This window comes from Equus asinus, chromosome 9 (genome assembly GCF_041296235.1).
Source record: "Equus asinus isolate D_3611 breed Donkey chromosome 9, EquAss-T2T_v2, whole genome shotgun sequence".
NCBI lineage: Eukaryota > Metazoa > Chordata > Mammalia > Perissodactyla > Equidae > Equus > Equus asinus.
The window spans coordinates 96526847-96547275 of NC_091798.1; the positions used below are offsets into that span (position 1 = coordinate 96526847).

Genomic DNA, 20429 nt, shown 5'->3' on the forward strand with positions numbered 1-20429 from the left:
GACAGGCAGACGCTGTCAGCTGGAGAAGGCTGGGCCCGCCCTCCACCCGGCCCCCACATGGCTGGCCCAGCCCAGCTCCAAAATAGCCTGGTGTCACTGCCCAGGATTAGGTTTCAGCCCTGGCCCCACTGAGGCAAAGGGCAGAGGCTCAGGGCTGCCAGGAGGAGGGGGAGGCCCACATCTTCAGCGATGACATGGGCAGGGCAGAGATCCCAGCTGGTTAGGACCCCTCTCCCAGACCAGCATCCTGGAGTGCAGGGTGGGAAGAAGCCCAGGGAACCCAAGACCACCTAGAGGGGGCTCAGGACACCCCCCAGAGGAACTGGTACAGCCCCAGAGGACCCAGGACACCTCCCAGAGGACCCAGGACCCCCTAGAGAGGACCCAGGACACCCCCAGGGGACTCAGGACACCCCCAGAGAACCCAGCACCCACCTAGGGGACCCAGCACTCCTCAGAGGACCCAGGACCACCTAGAGAGGACCCAGGACACCCCTGGGGGACCCAGGACACCTCCATGGGGACCCAAGACACCCCCAGGGGACCTGGGACACCCCCAGAGGACCCAAGACCACCTAGAGGGGACCTAGCACACCTCCAGGGGACCCAGGATCACCCCAAAATGACTGGCTGCCTGACAGTCATGAGGCCTCTCGGTGGAGGCAGGCAGCCAGGGACCTAGTGCAGGTACCCAAGGTCAACCCTGCTCCACCCCAACCACCCATGATGGGGGTGGGTCCTTTATCCCTGGTCCCTCCTGCAGTGCTCGAGCTAGCTGGGTGTCCGTGGCACCTTTAAATGGGAGTGGAGGTCCCTGAGACCCCAGCCTGGGAACTTCACTGCCTGGGGACCAGGGGCCCTGCCCCAGGGGTGCTGCTTTATGCCCCAGGAGGGCTGCCCCAGGCCAGGGACAGGACACCAGGCCCACCCACGGGGCCTAACGGGCAGCCAGAGGGGCTGCCCGGTGGTAGTCCTGGAGCCTCTCCCAGGAAAGGGCCAAACCTCATCCCCAGGGGCCCAGGCCTGAAAGAGGGGCCCTCCCTGCAGGGGCCCCCATCTGAGGTGGGAGCCAGGGCTGAGGCAGGCCCCCAGCACCCATCTGATCCGGGGACTCCACTGCAGGTGTGTCCACAGGCTGACCCCTGCCAGAGGGGGTGCTGCTCTGCAACCCCAGCTTCACCCCCACCCTTGAGCCAGCACCAGGGCGCTGTGTCCTTGCCTGGCGCCCCCAGCCCAGGGTCCAACCCATCCCCTCACCCGTCTATGGCCTCTGCACCCAGGCTGGTAGCCGGTGGGGAAACCAAGGCTCCGAGCACAGACCAGACTTCCCGTGTAGCCGATGGCAGCCTGTCCCCTGAGGGGTGGTCCTGGGTCCCCTGGGGGTACCAAGGTCTTAGTCATCTCGGGCCACCATAACAAATACTACAGACGGGGGGAGGGCCTATATATTGTTCCCTGTTGTCGAGGCTGCAAGTCCCGGCTGAAGCTGTCGGCAGGTTCTGTGTCTGTGAGAGCTCTGCCCACTCCCAGACGGCCGCCTGCTCTGTGTCCTCACCTGGCCAGAGCTCTGGTGTCTGCCCTCTTCTTACAGGGACACCAACCCCACCATGGGGGCCCCAACATCATGACCTCCTCTGACCCCAATCACTAATCCTCTAACCCCAACCCCTCCTCTAATCCCAAGGGCCCCACCTCCAACACTTTCACACTCGGGGGCAGGGCCTCCACACGTGAATTCAGTCTGTAGCACCCAGCGAGGAAGAGAACACTCGAAGGAGAGCCCAGCGTCGGGAGTCAGGCCTGGGGACCCACAGCTGATGCACATGCGTGCGTGTGTGTGCGTGTGCCGCCTGTGTGCATGCGTGCATCTGTGCATGCTGCACACCCCAGGGGCGGGCCACAGGAGGCCCAGAGGGGACATCCACGCTGGCCAGCTGCCGACAGGGCGTCCTGGCAGAAGTGAGGCCCAGATAGACGGGCACGATGTCCATTCTCCCCTGACTGTTGACCCCAAGACGACAGCGCGGGCTGAGCGCAGAGGCTGCAGCGGGTGAAGCCAGAGAGGCTGGAGGCAGCCCCGCCCTGGACCCTGGACGGCACCGCCCGGCCCTGTCCCCGCCTGGCCTGCGACTTCCCTGTGGCCGGTCTGTGGGCTCTCCTCCTTGTCCCTCTTGTTGTCCCACAGCCTATTTGTTGAAGAGGGTGGGGTGCTCGTCCTATAGGCCATCTCAAGACAGCACCCGAGGCGTCCTGCCCACCAGCTGGGCTGCAGGCCAGCGGGCGCTCCCTGCTGGATCCTCCGCAAAGAGAATTTTCCACCCTGCGTGGGGTCATTGAGGGGCCAAACTGGAGGAAAAGCTCAGGTAGAATCCTGCCTCCACTTACCATCTTCACACGGAGGCCTGAACCCTGCCCCTCCTCCGAGATGCGGTTACAACCAGTGTGACAGTCCTCGATCCTCCACTCACCCTCCTCCTCTGTCCTCCTTCTCTGTCCTCAATTCTCCACTCACCCTCCTCCTCCTCTGTCCTCCTCCTTGTTCTCCATTCTCACCCTCCTCCTCCTCTGTCCTCCTCCTTGTTCTCCATTCTCACCCTCCTCCTCCCCCGTCCTCCTCCTCTGTCTTCCATCCTTCTCCAGGCCTTGGAAACCCTAGGAACAGCCCATCTCTGCTCTGCCTGATCATCAGCTAAGTCCCCTGCCAGAGACATCACTGGGCCCTCGCAGGACACCAGGTCCCCTGGGTGATCGCCATCCTGGAGGAGAGTGCCTGGCACTCAACCAGCTGGTCTTTTTCGACAACCCACACAGCTGCTGCTCCCCATGGAAGGTGCGGCGTCCACCCTCATGAGCCGTGGCAGGGACAGGAGAACCCATCACCCACCGGGTCCCCTTGTGCCATGAGTGTCTGTCAATCTGGGGAGACCCCGTGCTTCCAGGGTCCTGGGGCGCTGACCACTCTCTCCACCCTGCTGGGACCCTCACACCAATGCTCCCATGAGCAGAGAGGAGGATCTTGGGCAAGTCCTGTATGAACGTGCCAGGAGTCTGTGGGTTCATGGCAGTTGTAAAGATGAAGTTGTATATTCTGGGTGGAAAGAGGGCTTGATTCCCTTCTGAGCATTTTAAAGGGAAGACATTTATGATGTTTGGCTAGCTAGCGGAAACACAAATGTAGCTAATGCCGCTCCCACGTAGAAAACAAGAAGCGTATTAACACTTTCCAGTATTTCATATTAATATCTTATTGGATATTCTCAAAAACGGTGTTTTTCATTTCACAGTAGAGGGACCTGAGGCTCAGAGAGGTTGGAATGATTTGCTTAAGTTCACACAACGGACGGTGCTTAACCAAGTCTCTCCTGAGACTAATGACAAGCAGCTCGTAAGACCAGGGCAAGTGACGACCCAGTGCAGCATCACAGCCTTCGTGACATTCTGGACCAAAACGGGACAATAATGGGAAAACTCGGAAATACATATAAAGTCTGGAGTTCAAGCTTTGAAAAAGTGCGTAAAGCGTTAAAAGTTCCCGTGGGGACACAAAGACAACGTGCTTGAAGACAGCTCACCAGATGAGACTCCTGCGTGTATGCAAGTGGATGGAAGGATTTTAACCACACAGTTGCTTTAATACAGAAACTTTGGAAAAACCTAAATGCCCACCGACATTTTAAAGGATGAAGAAGTGGTTGTGTCATTGGGCAGTGAGGGTTACAATGACTCTTAACAATGAACTGGAATTGTATCCAGGGTTAGCCGTAAAAAACATGTCAGTCAATAAAGTAAGGGATCAAGAGAAGAACAACCAGCCGAAGTTGGGGCTTCTGTTCCCGGCACCACCTGTGGCTCCTGGTGCCCCCACCGCTCCCTCAGCCCCAGAGGCTCAGCCCCTCAGGAGGCAGCAGAGGAGAGGTAGGCGTGAGGCTGAAGAGGAGATGAGGCCGGAGCTCATGGAGGAAGGAAGAACGTGCCAGAAGGACAAGGAAAGAGGCCCCGCCAGGCAGCACAGCCTGGGTGAGGACGGCAGGGCTGCGGAGGGCCCTGGGGTCCTGGCATCTGCCCACAAGGCCTTTGGGACCCCCTGCTCAGGAGTGCAGACCTGGTCACAGCTGCAGGACGCCCTCCCCAGGGCAGAGCTGGAAGGGGGCCCTTGGCCAGGCGGTGAGGGCCCAGGAGGAAGGGAGGTACCTGAGGGATATCCTGGGCTGACCACTGACCACCAGTCGTGTGGGTAGCAGGAGAGGGAGTGGCCGGGCCTGGCTCTGCATGGGTGATGGACTGACTCACCAGGTGGCGGGGTGGGAGGGCACTGAGAAAGGGGAGTTGGCTCTGGGAGTGCTGCTCTGGACAGGCCTCTGGGAGGAGGCGTCATGGGCCCTGGACGCAGGGAGGGGGCCCCACGGGGTCCCTGGGTGCAGGGAGGGCTGGAGCCATAGGTACAGGGAGGGAGCACAGGGGCACACACGTCCAGAGGACAGGGACCAAGGTGGGGTTTACCAGCACCCCACTTGTCTCCCTGTCTGGTGCTGGCCATCTCCTCTTGGATCTGAGTGCACCACACACCCAGGGCAGGAGTTGTCCTGGCCCCAACCTGCCCTGGCAGCGTGGACCCGGGGACCATGATCCAGGACACGTGTGGCCTGCCTCTAGGCCTGAGCTCAGGGTCCTCGCCAGGACCACAGCAAGTCCCAAGACAGGGGGGCTGTCTTCTCAGTCCAGGACCCCAACTCCCAGGGGTCAGGAAACCCGGGCGCACCACACGGGAGGCTGCTGTGGAAATTAATAAGGAGACCTTAACTAAACTGGATGGGGAAGGCCTGCTGGGGGAGCGCTCAGCCCATCACATGCTGTCGATCACACCAAAGAGGCAACGAGACCAAGGAAGAGACAGAGCACTTTCCACAGCAAGTGCAGCTACTTTACTAGGAGGGAAGATTTCTCTCCCCAAGGGCAACAGCCCAGCCAATGAGAAATGCTGCAGCCCAGCCAGTGGGAAACATCACAGCCCAGCCAATGGGAAACATCACAGCCCAGCCAATGAGAAACATCACAGCCCAGCCAATGAGAAACGCCTCAGCCCAGCCAATGAGAAACATCACAGCCCAGCCAATGAGAAACATCACAGCCCAGCCAATGAGAAACATCACAGCCCAGCCAATGAGAAACGCCTCAGCCCAGCCAATGAGAAACATCACAGCCCAGCCAATGAGAAACATCACAGCCCAGCCAATGAGAAATGCCTCAGCCCAGCCAATGAGAAATGTCACAGCCCAGCCAATGAGAAACATCACAGCCCAGCCAATGAGAAACATCACAGCCCAGCCAATGAGAAATGCCTCAGCCCAGCCAATGAGAAACGTCGCAGCCCAGCCAATGAGAAACGTCACAGCCCAGCCAATGAGAAACATCACAGCCCAGCCAATGAGAAATGCCTCAGCCCAGCCAATGAGAAACGTCACAGCCCAGCCAATGAGAAACATCACAGCCCAGCCAATGAGAAACATCACAGCCCAGCCAATGAGAAATGCCTCAGCCCAGCCAATGAGAAACGTCACAGCCCAGCCAATGAGAAATGCCTCAGCCCAGCCAATGAGAAACATCACAGCCCAGCCAATGAGAAATGCCTCAGCCCAGCCAATGAGAAACATCACAGCCCAGCCAATGAGAAATGCTGCAGCCAGTGGGAAACGTTGCAGCCCAGCCAATGGGAAACATCACAGCCCAGCCAATGAGAAACGTCACAGCCCAGCCAATGAGAAACATCACAGCCCAGCCAATGAGAAACATCACAGCCCAGCCAATGAGAAATGCCTCAGCCCAGCCAATGAGAAACATCACAGCCCAGCCAATGAGAAATGCTGCAGCCAGTGGGAAACATCGCAGCCCAGCCAATGGGAAACATCACAGCCCAGCCAATGAGAAACATCACAGCCCAGCCAATGAGAAATGCCTCAGCTCAGCCAATGAAAGATGCCACAGCCCAGCCAATGAGAATCCATTGCTGCCCTGAACTGTTCCTCTCCCCCAGTGGACTTTCCTTTAGAACAGTCCCTGCCTCTCCCCCTTTTCTCTATAAAAGCAGCTCCCTCCTTCGCTCTCTGGATTTGCCCGTGGTTCCCCATAGCACGCGCAGCCTGAATTGCAGTTCTTTTGTCTGTTCCTGAATAAACTCATTTTGAGATAAATAACAGGCAAATTTGCTTTTTAAGTTGACACTGCAAAACACAAGAGATGCAACAAGTGCCAGTGAATGGGGGTTGTGGCAAAATTGTACCATGTGTAAGAAATAGTGAGGCCAAACTCAACATGGAGAGGACCCCACGACAGTGACTGCAGTTTTTTGGAACACGAGGCATTTCAATCCTCAGAACAGCCACAAGGTTGTCTCATGACAGACATCCTCCCAAGGTGTTAGGAGAAAGGACGACCGAGAAAAACTGAAAATGAACCTCGCTCCAACATTGGTTACAAGGACGGTCTGTGTGGCTCTGACCAGCTTTCAGAGGGGAAGCCTCGAGAATCCCCAGGGCATAAGTGCCTGCCCCGGGGAGGAAGCGACCCTGAGGCCACCACTGTCCACGTTCCATAGTCAGGAACCATGAAAGGACTGAGAGAAACATCCAGAAAACTCCTGGTAAACTGCCAACTGTGGTTATCATTAGAAATGGGGGGGAGGTAATATCTACTTGCATATTATTTGAATTCTGAACACAGAGCACAGACTTCTTTTGCCAACCTTAAAAAAAGAGCCAGTTATTGTATCAGCAAAATGAGTTTATTTGGAAATAGCCAAAGAATTGCAATTCAAGATGTGCATGCTGTGGCAGACCAGGGGCAAATCCAACAAACAGGGGAGAGGAACGTCATTTTTTAGGGAGAAAGGAGGAAATTGGGAGGGTTGTTCTGCATGAAAGTCTATCGAGAAGAGCAGGAATTCAGGGTGGTGGTGGTTTCTCATTGGCTGAGTCGCTGGGGTTGTTGACTTCTGTGTGGGATGGAATGCACGTTTCTTCCTATAATTAAGAATTCTTTCCTATTGACTCTTGCTGAGGTCTGTAACTGACCTCGAGTGGTACTGTGGGGGAGCTCTCCCTTCTGGCCCCCTGACTCGGTTTTAAATGAGGTTTCCTTTTATTAGTTTTCACACTTTGCCAGAAAGAGAAGTGAAAGACAAAATTTGTTCCAGGAGAACAGAGTGGCTGTGGAGCTTCCTGGGGTCAGAGAGCTCACGGTCAGGTACTGGGCAGTTTGGTTTCTGAAACAGTCAAGGGCCTGTGGCACAACGAGAAGCACGTATGTGTTCTTTCTCCCCGGTCCTGACACAGTTCCTGAATCCATTAGAATTTCCTGGGTGATAGGAGCATCTTTGTACTAACAAGGTGACTCTTAATGGCACCTAGATGGCCTCAGGATGGGGCTGGTCACCAGGAAGACCAAGCCTTGCTTAGAAGCTTGGGACTTTCAGCTCCACCTCTCAACCTCCAGAGAGGGGAGAAGACCTGAAAAGGGAGTTAAAGATGATCATGCCGAGGTGATGAAGCCTCCATAAAACCCTAACAGGATAGGGCTTGGGGAGCTTCTGGGTTGGTGAACACGTCCACACAGGGAGGGTGATGCACCCCAACTCCATGGGGACAGAAGCTCCTGCACTTGGGACCCTTCTGGATCTCGCCCCATGTGCTTCTTCATGGGGCTGTTCACCTGTATCCATTACATATCTTATATAATAAACCAATAAACGTAGGTAAGTGTTTCCCTGAATTCTGTGAGCTGTTCTAGCAGATTATCAAACCTGAGGAGGGGGTCCTGGCAGCCCTGACTCACAACCGGTCAGTCAGAAGTGAGGCAGGCCTAAAGTGGGACAGTCTTGTGGGCCTGAGCCCTTAACCTGTGGGATGTGACACCATCTCCAGGTAAATAGTTTTAGAATTGAGTTAAATTGTTGAACACCCAGCTGGTATCTGCCAAGAATAGGAGAATTGGTTGTGGTTGTTGGAAAACACCCCAGGACCCATCTATTCTAAAAGCTTAAGGGGCACTGTAATTGTAACAGAAAACTTCACTGAGGATACATGTAACACTGAGGGGGGGGGGACCCGTAAGGAATAAAGATACATGAACTCATCCTGTCACCTGTACATACACAGCCGTCCTTTATAGCCATTTAAAAATTCAAGTCAGTATTTGACACTTTAATTCTGTTAACATCCTAATAAATTGCTACTACACAATGGGATATTGTAAATGCTGAACATTTCAATAGCTATTTTGCTTTGTAAAACATCAGTCACCTGCAGAAATTATCTGATGCAGGGGGTTCCACCTGTGCCCTCTTATCACTAGAAGAATTCTTGCGCACTTTGAAAAGACTTTGCAACAAAGACGGAAGAGCAGTCACGTATTTTCACAAATGATGCTGGAGGTGCATTGGCACCCACGGGCACGTCAAATGCAGATCCAGTGAGGCTGAGGCCGGTGTTTCTCCAGGACAAGCCCACAAAGCCTCCCTAATTTTCCTCATTTCTTACCCGTGTGATTCACGTCAACACAAAGCAACCCAATGGCCAAGCAGCAGGGTTTTTAAGGCTCCTCCCAGGTGACTCCAATGCATCCAAGGCTGTACCACGGGCATCAGCCTCAGTTCCAAACAAGGCAGGAAGGTCCGACTCCCAGGTCAGCCTCAGAGCTCTGCAGACCCACTCCACAGCAAAATAGGTAAATCTGGTGAAAGTTAATTTAAAAAACCAAACATTTATGACCTCTGAAAATGGTCCTTCATACGTACAGCAAATGGAGGGACATTGATTCAAGGAAATCTACTAAAACTCGTTAAGAACAGTGAGAACCTGGGGCACTTGAGCTCAGCTTGGCAGAGCTCCACTTGGGGTGGGTGTGGCCAGGAAGACAGGCTCCGTCTCCCCCTGGCTCTCCCTCCCCCTGGCTCCCCACGAGGGCTGTGGGATCTGCAGGGGGCAGGCCAGCAACATTTCCCATCCCCCAACTCCATGCCAGAGGGGCTATCTTCCTGGTGAGTGTGGCCGCGAGTTGGGGATGCCCTTCCTCCGCCTGGCACCTGCCCCCCACTGGGGGCTCGACTCCATCCGTGGAGGCCTGGCAGGCTGAGAACACTGAGACCTGACTGTGCCCACCACAGCTCACTAACAGAGCAGAGGTTCCAGCCCAGGAGAGCCAGCAAGCAGACGAGGGTTGCCGCTGCCCAGAGCCCAGCTCACCCACCACCCAGAGGAGGCGTTAAGATCTCCCCAAGGGAAACAGATTTCTCTGAAAAAGAGTTGAAAGAGAGTTGAGGCCTGAGGCTGCTCTTGAAAACAACAGCTCCTCTTAATCAAGAGCAAGAAGCTGCACCACAGTTTACCTGCTAGTTCACCAGAGAGAACCATGGAAAGAGACGGCTCAGAGGAGACCTTGGGTTGAAACAAACCTCAGAGACTGGACTCGAACTGAGCCCTGGCCAGAAGACTGTGGAGCAGTCTATGCCCCAGGGCATTGCTGAAAACATCAGGCCAGTCGGCCAGCAATTAGTGGAGCCCGACAGCTGGGTGTGATGCCAGCTGAGACAGGCAGCTTAATGGGGGGACCAGGAAAGAGACGGTCAGAGGGCACGCCAAGAGTCCTGCATCCTGGGGAGTGCTCGTGCTCCAGCTGCACCCTCAGAGGAGTGACACCAGGGGCGTCACTGAGCACAGAAGTACACAAGCACCTGCGAAAACAAGCTGCAGAGGGAGGAGGGCAAACGGGGGCCAGAGTGGATGCAATATCCAGTTTTCAATGAAAAAAAAATTAAGAGACAAGCAAAGAACAGGAAAGTGAGCCACACACAGGAAGGAAGAAAAGCAGGAAGAGCTCTGCCCGTGAGGGCCCACATGTTGGGCTTGGTGCACGAGGCTTCTCGGCAGCCATTGTAACTGTTCAAAGAACTCGAGGAAACCACAGGAAGAGGGAAAGGAAGGTGCCGTGATGACGTCTCACCGAACACAACAGCGATCAAGAGACAGAAATTACAAAGTGAAACCTCCCCTGGGGGACTCACTGGTAGATGTCACCTGGAAGAAGAAAGAATCCACGAACTTGAAGACAGATTGCTACATTTACACAATCCAAAGAACAGAGAACAGAGATGACGAACGCCAACAATCCTCGAGAAACATGGGAGGCCCTTAGGCGCACCAGGATAGCACGATAAAAACAGGTCACCCAACACGATTGACAGCTCGTTTCTCATCAGAGACAACCGGCCCCACGAGGCAGCAGGAGCAGAGCACGGACTGAGGGTAAATCCTCCTCTGTCGGCACAACAGCTCATCAGCCAAAATGGGATCTTCAAAAACGTGAGTCAGAGCACTGAAATAAATGCAACATGCTTGAAATTATGTTACTATTATTCAGATCAGTAACTATTATTAAACCTGATTTCAAATCCTGGGGATGCTTTGAAGTGCCTGCTGGTGGGACTGCAATGCTGTTGGTTGAATTCTAGGAATTCTCTCCTCCGTCCTTGGGGTGTCCTCACAGGGTTCAACAGGAATTCAGTGGTGATGACTTATTTGGGTGAAAATCCAAAAATGACTCCGTAGTTGGACAGAGTGTTTCAGGAAGCAGAGCTGGCATAAGAATTTAAACAATTTACCTGCGTGGATTTTGATGATCTAACCTGCATCCACTAAAACAAATTCCAGAGAATGCGTATGAAAAAGATTTTGGCCCAGAGTATTTGCCTTTGAAAAGGCTCGTGGAAAATCCTCTTGACATGTCCCAGGAAGGTGAACCTCTGGGCGCCCTTGCACGGGTGTCAGCAGCGCAGCTGGGCCCTCCTTCCCTGTCATGGTTTAAAATTAGAGCCCGCGGGCCCTGGGCTCATGGCAGAACACGGGCCACCTCCCCCCACAGCCACCTTCCCTCCCTGGAAACGCCGGATTAGGGGGCACAGAGTCCAGAGCAGAAACGAAGGGCCGCAGTTAACCGGGTGACTTAATTTGGCGATCCTGCCACCCTATCACGCTTGGAGAGTGGACCTCCTCGGGCCACCACTTTGCCACAGTGACGCAGTTGCTTCGTCTCAATCCCCTGCCTCACTGGCCTTTCTGAAGAGACCCCAGCTCTGTCTCCCAGATTTCAGCTCATGCAACATCCTGTCGGCCTCTCCTTGTCCCAGGGCTGTGCTGCCAGAGGCTCTGGACAAAGTCATTTGTGTTTTGGGTTTTTTTTTTTTTCCATTTTTTCTTTTTTCATTTTTATTTATTTATTTTTTTGCTGAGGAAGATTAGCCCTGAGCTAACATCTGTTGCCGATCTTCCTCTTTTAAAACTAGTTTTTTTTATTTTGTCTGAGCTGCCACCACAGCATGGCCACCAACACACGAGTGGTGCAGGTCCGTGCCCAGGAAGTGAACCCAGGCCACCGAAGCGGAGTGCACCGAACTTAACCACTGAGCATCGGGGCCAGCCCTGGACAAAGTCATCTGCGGGGCATACCACAAAGCTGTCAGGGCCTCCACATGGCCACTGCTGGGTTTTCACCAGCCAGAGCCGGGGCTAGCACAGAAGGAGAGTCGAGAGGACAGAGAAAGCCGTCCAAGCGAGAGGCAGGCCCCACTTTCCAACCACAGACCCAGATGTCACTGAGCTGGGGAAGCTGCGGCAGCTTGGAGTCTGGAAGCTGGCCTGCACACCTCCAGACACAGATGTCCCTGCAGAGGAGCCGAGAATCTTCTGGACAACCAGCTTGCTCTGAACAAACAGAAACCAGATCTCCACTCAGACCTGTCATGGGGCGAATGGTGTCCCCAGAGAAACGTATGTTGAAGTCCTCAGCCCAGAATCTGTGCCTGGGATCTTCCTGCAATCAAGTTAGATGAGGTCCTTAGGATGGGCCCCAGCCCAATAACTGGTGTCCTTCTAAGGGGGAATCTGGACACAGTGACACACTCAGAGGGAAGACAACGTAGAGACACAGGGAGGAGCCATGTGAAGACGGAGGCAGAGACCAGAGGGACGCAGCCACAAGCCAGGACGCCCGGGGGACCAGGAGCTGGAAAAGGCAGGAAGGATCCCCCCTCGGGCCTCCAGAGGGAGCACGGCTGCCCACACCTTGGTTTTGGGCTTCTGTGGGAGAACAAATTTCTGCTTTTTTAAGCCACTCAATTTGCGGTAATTTATTACGGCTGTCCTAGGAAATTAATACAATGCTATACATGAAATTCAAGCTGATTAAACATGGAATTGCCACACAACCTCCAGTTCCACGCCTAGGCACAGACTCAAGAGGACAGAAACACAGCCACGCAAAACGCGTACGTGAGCGTTCACAGCGGCGCTGTCCACAATCGCCAGGATGCGGAGACACCCAAATATCCACCGACTGGTGAGTGGACAAACAGATAAACAGAGTGTGGTCTATCCTGACTGAATCCCATTCAGCCACAAAGAGGAATGAGGCACTGCAATGTGCTGCAACTCGGACAAATCTTGGAGACACTATATTCAGTGAGAGAAGCCAGACACAAAACGCCACATTTTGCCTGTTTCTTTTCATAGGAAACGTCCAGAACAGGCAAATCCACAGAGACAGAGTGGACTAGAGGCCAGCAGGTCTACGGGGAGGGGACAGGGAGCAAGTGCTAGTGGGTGTGGGGTTTCCTTTTGAGATAAAGAAAATGTTCTGATGGTTGCACAGCATTGAGAATGTGTTAAATGCCACTAAACCGCACACTTTGAAATGGCTAATTTTATGTTATGCAAATCTTATTTCAATAAAAAAAATCCAGCTGAGATTAATTTAAAAACCTAACAACAAAAAAAAGCTTTTAGAAGAAAATTGGGAATACGTGTGTGCAACGATTTCTTGGGCAAAACACAAAACAGAAGATATCCTAAAAGAGAAAAACTTAATTTGACGACATTAAAACTCGTCACGTCTGCCCGCAAAAGTCACCAAAGAGGGGCTGGCCCCGTGGCCGAGTGGTTAAGTTCGCATGCTCCGCTGCAGGCGGCCCAGTGTTTCGTTGGTTCGAATCCTGGGTGCGGACATGGCACTGTTCATCAAACCACGCTGAGGCAGCGTCCCACATGCCACAACTAGAAGGACTCACAACAAAGAATATACAACTATGTACCAGGGGGCTTTGGGGAGAAAAAGGGAAAAAATAAAAAATCTTAAAAAAAAAAAAAAAGTCACCAAAGAAACTCGAAGTGATGCCTGGTGCAGGTGTGGCTGCCGGCGCTCTGACACACGTGTGCCCTGATGCCGCACAAGACACCCATGGCGGCACGGGCAGCAAACGTCCTCAGCAAGCTCAGTCACCGGAGAATCAAAGGAATCGCTGAGGGCAGGGAGCCGTCACGGAAGAGCCCGCAGGGCCTCGCCCACCACACGGGAGACGCTGGTGGTGTTTAGACCCCGTCTAAAGAGGCACATCCAGCACGATGCACCTACCATGCGTCCGGGTCGGCAAGCTGGAGAGCCGAGAGCCGACGCTCCGAGTCCAAGCACAGAAGACGGTGTCTCAGCTCAAGACACTCAGGCAGGAGGAGGGCCCTCTTCCTCCACCCAGTTTAGTCAGGCCTTCAACTAATTAGACAAAGCCCACCAGCTTGGGGAGGGTGATGTGCTGTGTACACTCCACCCGTTCAACGTGAACCTCATCCAGAAACACCCTCGCAGACACTCCCAGAATCACGTTGGACCAAACACCTGGGCTCCCCACGGCCGGGTCAAGTTGACATGTAAAATTAGCCATCACGACACCCATACCCATGCGGACATGCGAGTTGCAAGCCAGAGAGAGCACATCTAGGCAAGAGCCATTTAAGCCTGGAGAGAGCGACTCATGGCAGAGGGTGTGGACACAAATGCGTTGATGTCTCTGTGTCTGTAAGCACACAACAGCCGACCGTGGAGGCCTCAGGAGGGTCGACAGGACACACAGGCTCATGCCTTGGGCTTCTGTGGCGTGAAGTTGTACTCAGCAGGCGCATATCCATTACACTTAAAAACAACAATAGGGGAGTATTTTAGAAGACGGAAGCCAAGCTGAAGGGCTCTGGAGCTGCATCCGGGGCGGAGGGAGCTGGCAGGGCAGCACCGGGCGGCACGGGCAAGCGCGGCACCGGGCGGGAACCTGGGCAACCCAGCCAGGCACAGGCAGCACTGTGGTCAGAGGGGAGGCCGGGGAGAAACCAGGAGGTGCCCAAACCGGAGTGTATGTCCTGACCGGAGCAGCTGAAGATGACGGGCGGGCGGCTCACAGGGCAAAGAAAACGGGGGACCAGAGAGGCAGCAGCTGCAGAACACACAGTGCGGGGGCGAGGGCCATACGGAGGGCCAGGGTGAGGGCCAGGGTGAGGGTCAGGGTGAGGGTCAGGGTGATGGTCATGGGGAGGGTCAGGGTGAGGGTCAGGTGAGGGTCAGGGTGAGGGCCAGGGTGAGGGCCAGGGTGAGGGTCAGGGTGAGGGTCAGGGTGAGGGCCAGGATGAGGGTCAGGGTGAGGGTCAGGGTGAGGGCCAGGGTGAGGGTCAGGGTGAGGGTCAGGGTGAGAGCCAGGGTGAGGGTCAGGGTGAGGGTCATGGTGAGGGCCAGGGTGAGGGTCAGGGTGAGGGTCAGGGTGAGGGCCAGGGTGAGGGTCAGGGTGAGGGCCAGGGTGAGGGTCAGGGTGAGGGTCAGGGTGAGGGTCAGGGTGAGGGCAAGGGTGAGGGCCAGGGTGAAGGTCAGGGTGATGGTCATGGTTTGGGCCCAGGTGATGGTCAGGGTGAGGGTCAGGGTGAGGGCCATGGTGAGGGTCAGGGTGAGGGTCAGGGTGAGGGCCAGGGTGAGGGTCAGGGTGAGGGTCAGGGTGAGGGCCAGGGTGAGGGTCAGGGTGAGGGTCAGGGTGAGGGTCAGGGTGAGAGTCAGGGTGAGGGTCAAGGTGAGGGTCAGGGTGAGGGTCAGGGTGAGAGTCAGGGTGAGGGTCAAGGTGAGGGTCAGGGTGAGGGCCAGGGTGAGGGTCAGGGTGAGGGTCAGGGTGATGGCCAGGGTGAGTGTCAGGGTGAGGGTCAGGGTGAGGGTCACGGTGATGGTCAGGGTGAGGGTCAGGGTGAGGGTCAGGGTGAGGGTCAGGGTGAGTGTCATGGTGAGGGTCAGGGTGAGGGTCATGGTGAGGGTCAGGGTGAGGGCCAGGGTGAGGGTCAGGGTGAGGGTCAGGGTGATGGCCAGGGTGAGTGTCAGGGTGAGGGTCAGGGTGAGGGTCACGGTGATGGTCAGGGTGAGGGTCAGGGTGAGGGTCAGGGTGAGGGCCAGGGTGAGGGCCAGGGTGATGGTCAGGGTGAGGGTCAGGTGAGGGTCAGGGTAAGGGTCAGGTGAGGGTTAGGGTGAGGGTCAGGTGAGGGTCAGGGTGAGGGCCAGGGTGAGGGCCAGGGTGAGGGTCACGGTGATGGTCAGGGTGAGGGTCAGGGTGAGGGTCAGGGTGAGGGTCAGGGTGAGTGTCAGGTGAGTGTCAGGTGAGGGTCAGGGTGATGGCCAGGGTGATGGCCAGGGAGAGGGTCAGGGTGAGGGCCAGGGTGAGGGCCAGGTGAGGGCCAGGGTGAGGGTCAGGGTGAGGGCCAGGGTGAGGGCCAGGGTGAGGGTCAGGGTGAGGGCCAGGGTGAGGGCCAGGGTGAGGGTCAGGGTGAGGGTCAGGGTGAGGGTCAGGTGAGGGTCAGGGTGAGGGTCAGGTGAGGGTCAGGGTGAGGGTCAGGGTGAGGGCCAGGGTGAGGGCCAGGGTGAGGGTCAGGGTGAGCGCCAGGGTGAGGGTCAGGGTGAGGGCCAGGGTGAGGGCCAGGGTGAGGGTCAGGGTGAGGGTCAGTGTTAGAGTCAGGGTGAGGCCCGGGTGAGGGCCATGGTGAGGGCCATGGTGAGGGTCAGAGCAAAGGCAGGCAGAGGGTTAGAGTGAGGCCCAGGTGAGGTCCAGGGGTAGGTCTCAGGGGAGGTCCTGGGGCAGGGGAGGGTGACAGTCAGGTTGTGGGTCAGGATCAGGGTCATGGTAGGGCCAAGGTGAGGGAGGCTCTGAGCCCCTTGCAGAGACCCATCATCTCTCCGGCTTCCACGTGACGCTGAGCTGCGCTTTCTCTTTCAGGCTGACCCCTCAGACACGCAGTTCGCCCACGGCTGCAGGACTCCAGAGCAGAGCCCGGCCGTGTCTTATGAGGCCTTGGAGTGGTTTGCACACTGTAACAAACACCACTGTCCTCCCTATGTTTTTTTTTTTTTTTTGCTGGTTTTGGAAAGTACAGTTATTTTTTTCATGAAAAATATATTCGTGATATTAACATACAATGGTCTTTTTATTATTTTAAATAAATTTTGTCTCATTTTTTATATCAATAGATTTATCACAGCGGAAGCAAAGCTCTTTGGGGTCCACAAAAGTTGTTAGGACCTGAAGTAATTCCAAGGCCAAAACCCTCCCAAGTGACCCCAGATTTGCACGGGACATAAATCTAAAGCGCCGGCATTAAACCATGTAATGGTTTGAACAACGGACATGAGGACTCAGTTCCTAAGCTAACAGCTGTTGTGTGAGTGGTAGAAATGCACCAGTTAGGTACGTGTGTGTGTATCACGAACACACACATATTGTAGCTAAATGAAAAGGATTTGGAGGATGGACAACAAAAATAAAAATTTAAATAATAGTTTTTATTAGAGACACATCTAAAACATAAGCATATAGCAAAGTCCAAAGAAAAAGAACTGGAAAATACAGAAAAGGCAAATATCAACCAAAAGAAAGCTGGAGCAGCTATGCTACGAGGAAACAAAATTGGGGAAATCACAACTGAAGTTCAGAGGTCGTCAGAAGAGGCTCAGTCTGGCAGGGAGCGTAACTTCAACGGAACAGCTCATCTTTGACCAGAGTGTAAAAATTCACCAAAAACAAGACAAAGACAAGCTCCATTCATTTAGACATCACCTCTGAATAACTTAAGGCCAATAAACATTGCAATGGAAATTTTAATATATTTAGAACTAAAATGAAACAGCACCACTGCCTGTCCAGCAATGGGACACACGGAGGACTCTGAGCAAGAAGTGGACGTACGGCCCAGAGCAGAAAAGGAAGACGGCCCACAGCCAAAAGCTACTCACCAATCTCAGAGGCTCGGAAGACAAACGTCGAACAAGCACAAGGGACATGTAAGGAGTGACAGAAGAATGATAAGAACAGAAATTAACAAAATAGAGCGCAAGAAGAAAGCAGAGAGGATAAAGAAAGCTACGTGTGCTTCCTCCACAAGCCTTTGTCAGAATTGACCAAGAAAAAAGGAGAGGATGTGTCTTTGGATAGTCCACACGAGGAAGGAAAGGATGCCACACACTGAAGAAGTGAGAGGATGCAAGCTGTACCACAGGCCTGCCGCAGTCAGAACTGTGTGCTGCAGGCTAGAAACAGGCACACCGGCCGGGGGGACAGAATCCAGAGCCCAGAAACAAACCCTCGCGACTCATCTTTGACGGGGGCGCCAGGAACACACAACACGGAAAGACAGTCTCTTCAATAAATGGGGCTGGGAAACCAGACATCCACATCCAAAAAATGAAACCGGATCCCTCTCTTACAGCACTCACAGAAATTAACTCAAAATGAATCAGAGTTAAACAGAAGACCTGAAGCCACAAAACTCCTGGAAGGAAACAGAAAAAAGCTCCGTGACATCAGTCTCGGTGATGACTTTTGGACCTCACTCCCGAAGCACAGGCGACAAAGGCAAAACTAAACAGCTGGGCCCACATCTAACGAAAAAGCTTCTTTTTTTTTCATAAGATTGGCATCTGGGCTAACAACTGTTGCCAATCTTTTCTTTCCTTTTTTTTCTGCTTTATCTCCCCAAACCCCCCCTGTACACAGTTGTATATCTTAGCTGCATGGCCCTCTAGCTGTGGGATGTGGGACGCCGCCTCCACGTGGCCTGATGAGCGGTGCCATGTCCGGGCCCAGGATCCGAACCCTGGGCCGCCGCAGAGGAGCGTGAGAACTTAACCACTCGGCCATGGAGCCGGCCCCTCACTAAAAAGCTTCTGCACAGCAAAGGAAACCATCAGCAGAGTGAAAAGGCAGCCTATGGGATGGAGAAAATATCCGCAAACCACATATCTGATAAAGGGTTAATATCCAAAATATCTAATGAATTTATGTAACTCAATAGCAAAAAACGAACAATCTGATTTAAAAATGGGCAGAAAATCCAAACTGACATTTTTCCAAAGACACACAGGTGGCCAACAGGGACATGAAAAGATGTTCAACATTACTGATCATTAGGGAAATGCAAATCAAAACCACAATGAGATTATCACCTCACACCTCCTAGAATGGCTATTATCAAAAATATAAGGAATATGGGGCTGGGCCAGTGGCTTAGTGGTTAAGTTTGCACACTCTGCTTTGGCGGCCCAGGGTTCGCAGGTTCCAATCCTGGGCACGGACACACACACCGCTCATCAAGCCGTGCTGTGGCGGCGTCCCACACAGAAGAGCTAGAATGACCTACAACCAGGACATACAACTGTGCACCGGGGCTTTGGGGAGGAAACACAAGATAAGAAATAACAAATATTGGCGAGGACATGGAGAAAAGGGAACCCTTGTGCACTGTTGGTAGGAATGTAAACTGGTGCAGCCACTATGGAAAATAGTATGGACGTTCCTCAAAAAACTAAAACTAGAAATACCATATGACCCAGCTATCCCACTTCTGGGTGTTTAACCAAAGAAAATGAAATCAGTATCTTGAAGAGATGTCTGTGCCCCCATGTTCAATGCAGCCTTATTCACAGTAGCCAAGATATGGAAACTACCCGGTGTCATCGACAGATGAATGGATAAAGAAGCGGTGATCTAGTCACACCTCACAGGGACACGTTCTGAGAAATGTCATTGGTGATTTTGTGAACGTCACAGAGGGTCCTTACACAAACCTAGGCGGTGTAGCCCACTGCAGAGCCAGGCTCCACAGCATAGCCCATGGCTCCCAGGTGACAAACCTGCAGCATGTTCCTGCACTGAGTATTGTAGGTGACTGTAACACAGCGTAAGTATTTGTGTGTCTAACGCAGCTAAACATAGAAAGGTAAAAAGACAGTGTAAAAGATAACTGGTACACCTGTCTAGGGCACCTACCGTGAATGGAGCCTGCAGGACGGGGAGTTGCTCTGGGTGAGTCAGTGAGTGAGGGGCCAGGACATCACTGCACACTAGGACTAAGTGACATTTATAAATATATATTTTCCTTTCTTCAATAAGAAATCACCTTATGGTGCCAGCCCCGTGCCGAGTGGTTAAGTTCGCGTGCTCTGCTTCGATGGCCCAGGGTTTCGCCGGTTTGGATGCTGGGCGCGGACATGGCACCACTCATCAAGCCATGCTGAGACAGCATCCCACATGCCACAACTAGAAGGGCCCACAACTAAAAATGCACAACTATGTACCGGGGGGCTTTGGGGAGAAAAAGGAAAAGTAAAATCCTAAAAAATGATAATAATAACGTTACCTTAGCTTACTGTGACTTTTTTACTTCAGAAACTTTTTAATTCTTTTTAACTTTTCGACTCTTCTGTAATAACACCTAGCTTAAAATACAAACATTTTACAGCTGTACAAAAAGTATTTTCTTCTTTCTATCCTTATTCTATAAGCTTTTTTCTATTTTTAAAATAGTTTAAATTCTTTTACTTTTTAAACTTTCTTGTTAAAAACTAAGACACAGTGCACATATTAGCCCAGGCTTACGCAGGGTCAGGATCATCAACATCACTGTCTTCCACCTCCGCATCCTGTCCCACTGGGAGGTCTTCAGGGGCAATAACACGCATGGAGCTGTCATCTCCTATGATAACAGGCCTTCTTCTGCGACACCCCCTGAAGGACCTGCCTGAGGCTCTTACTGAGGAGGTGTCACTCTTTTCAGAAATACGTCCATGGTCGTTTGTTTCTTTTTCTCATCATGGGTTTTCTCATAAGCAGATAATGTACCATGAACATTCCTCTCTATTAATGGAAACCGTCTGGTCTTGGGGTCCATGTTTTCAAACTTTTTAAAGAGCTTGTTGAGGTCTGCAAGAGCTTCCGCTAAACCCTTCACAGTGAGTTTTCTTGGAGGTTCTTCTTCTTTTTCTTCTCCTGCAGTTTCCTTCTCTCATGCCTCTTCTTCAGCTGTGCGTTCCTGTTCCAGTTCCGACAGCTCCTGATACTGAACTCACAGAAGCAGAGAGTAGAATGGCCGTTGCCGCGACGAGGGGAAGGAGCAAAAGGGGAGATGTGGCTAAAGGGTACGAACTTTCAGTTAGATAAAAAGTTCTGAGGCTCTAATGTACAGCATGATTAGAAAAAAGATAAGAGGACGTTTGCCAAAGCCATCGCATTGTATGCTTTAAATGGATGCATTTTATTGTACATC

General features: G+C 53.3%; 1 protein-coding gene across 1 annotated transcript; it reads right to left on the reverse strand.

The window, feature by feature from the left end:
* Positions 1-14415: 14415 nt before the first annotated feature.
* On the reverse strand, positions 14416-15150 carry LOC139046175 (uncharacterized). Its single transcript, XM_070517349.1, has one exon. The coding sequence runs from the start codon at positions 15148-15150 to the stop codon at positions 14416-14418; it is 735 nt and encodes a 244-aa protein (XP_070373450.1).
* Between the last annotated feature and the right edge of the window lie 5279 nt (positions 15151-20429).

Bases quoted from the DNA above. Each gene is read 5' to 3' on its own strand.
- LOC139046175 (XM_070517349.1), bottom strand. From the start codon at position 15,150: ATGACCCTCACCCTGACCCTCACCATGACACTCACCCTGACCCTCACC.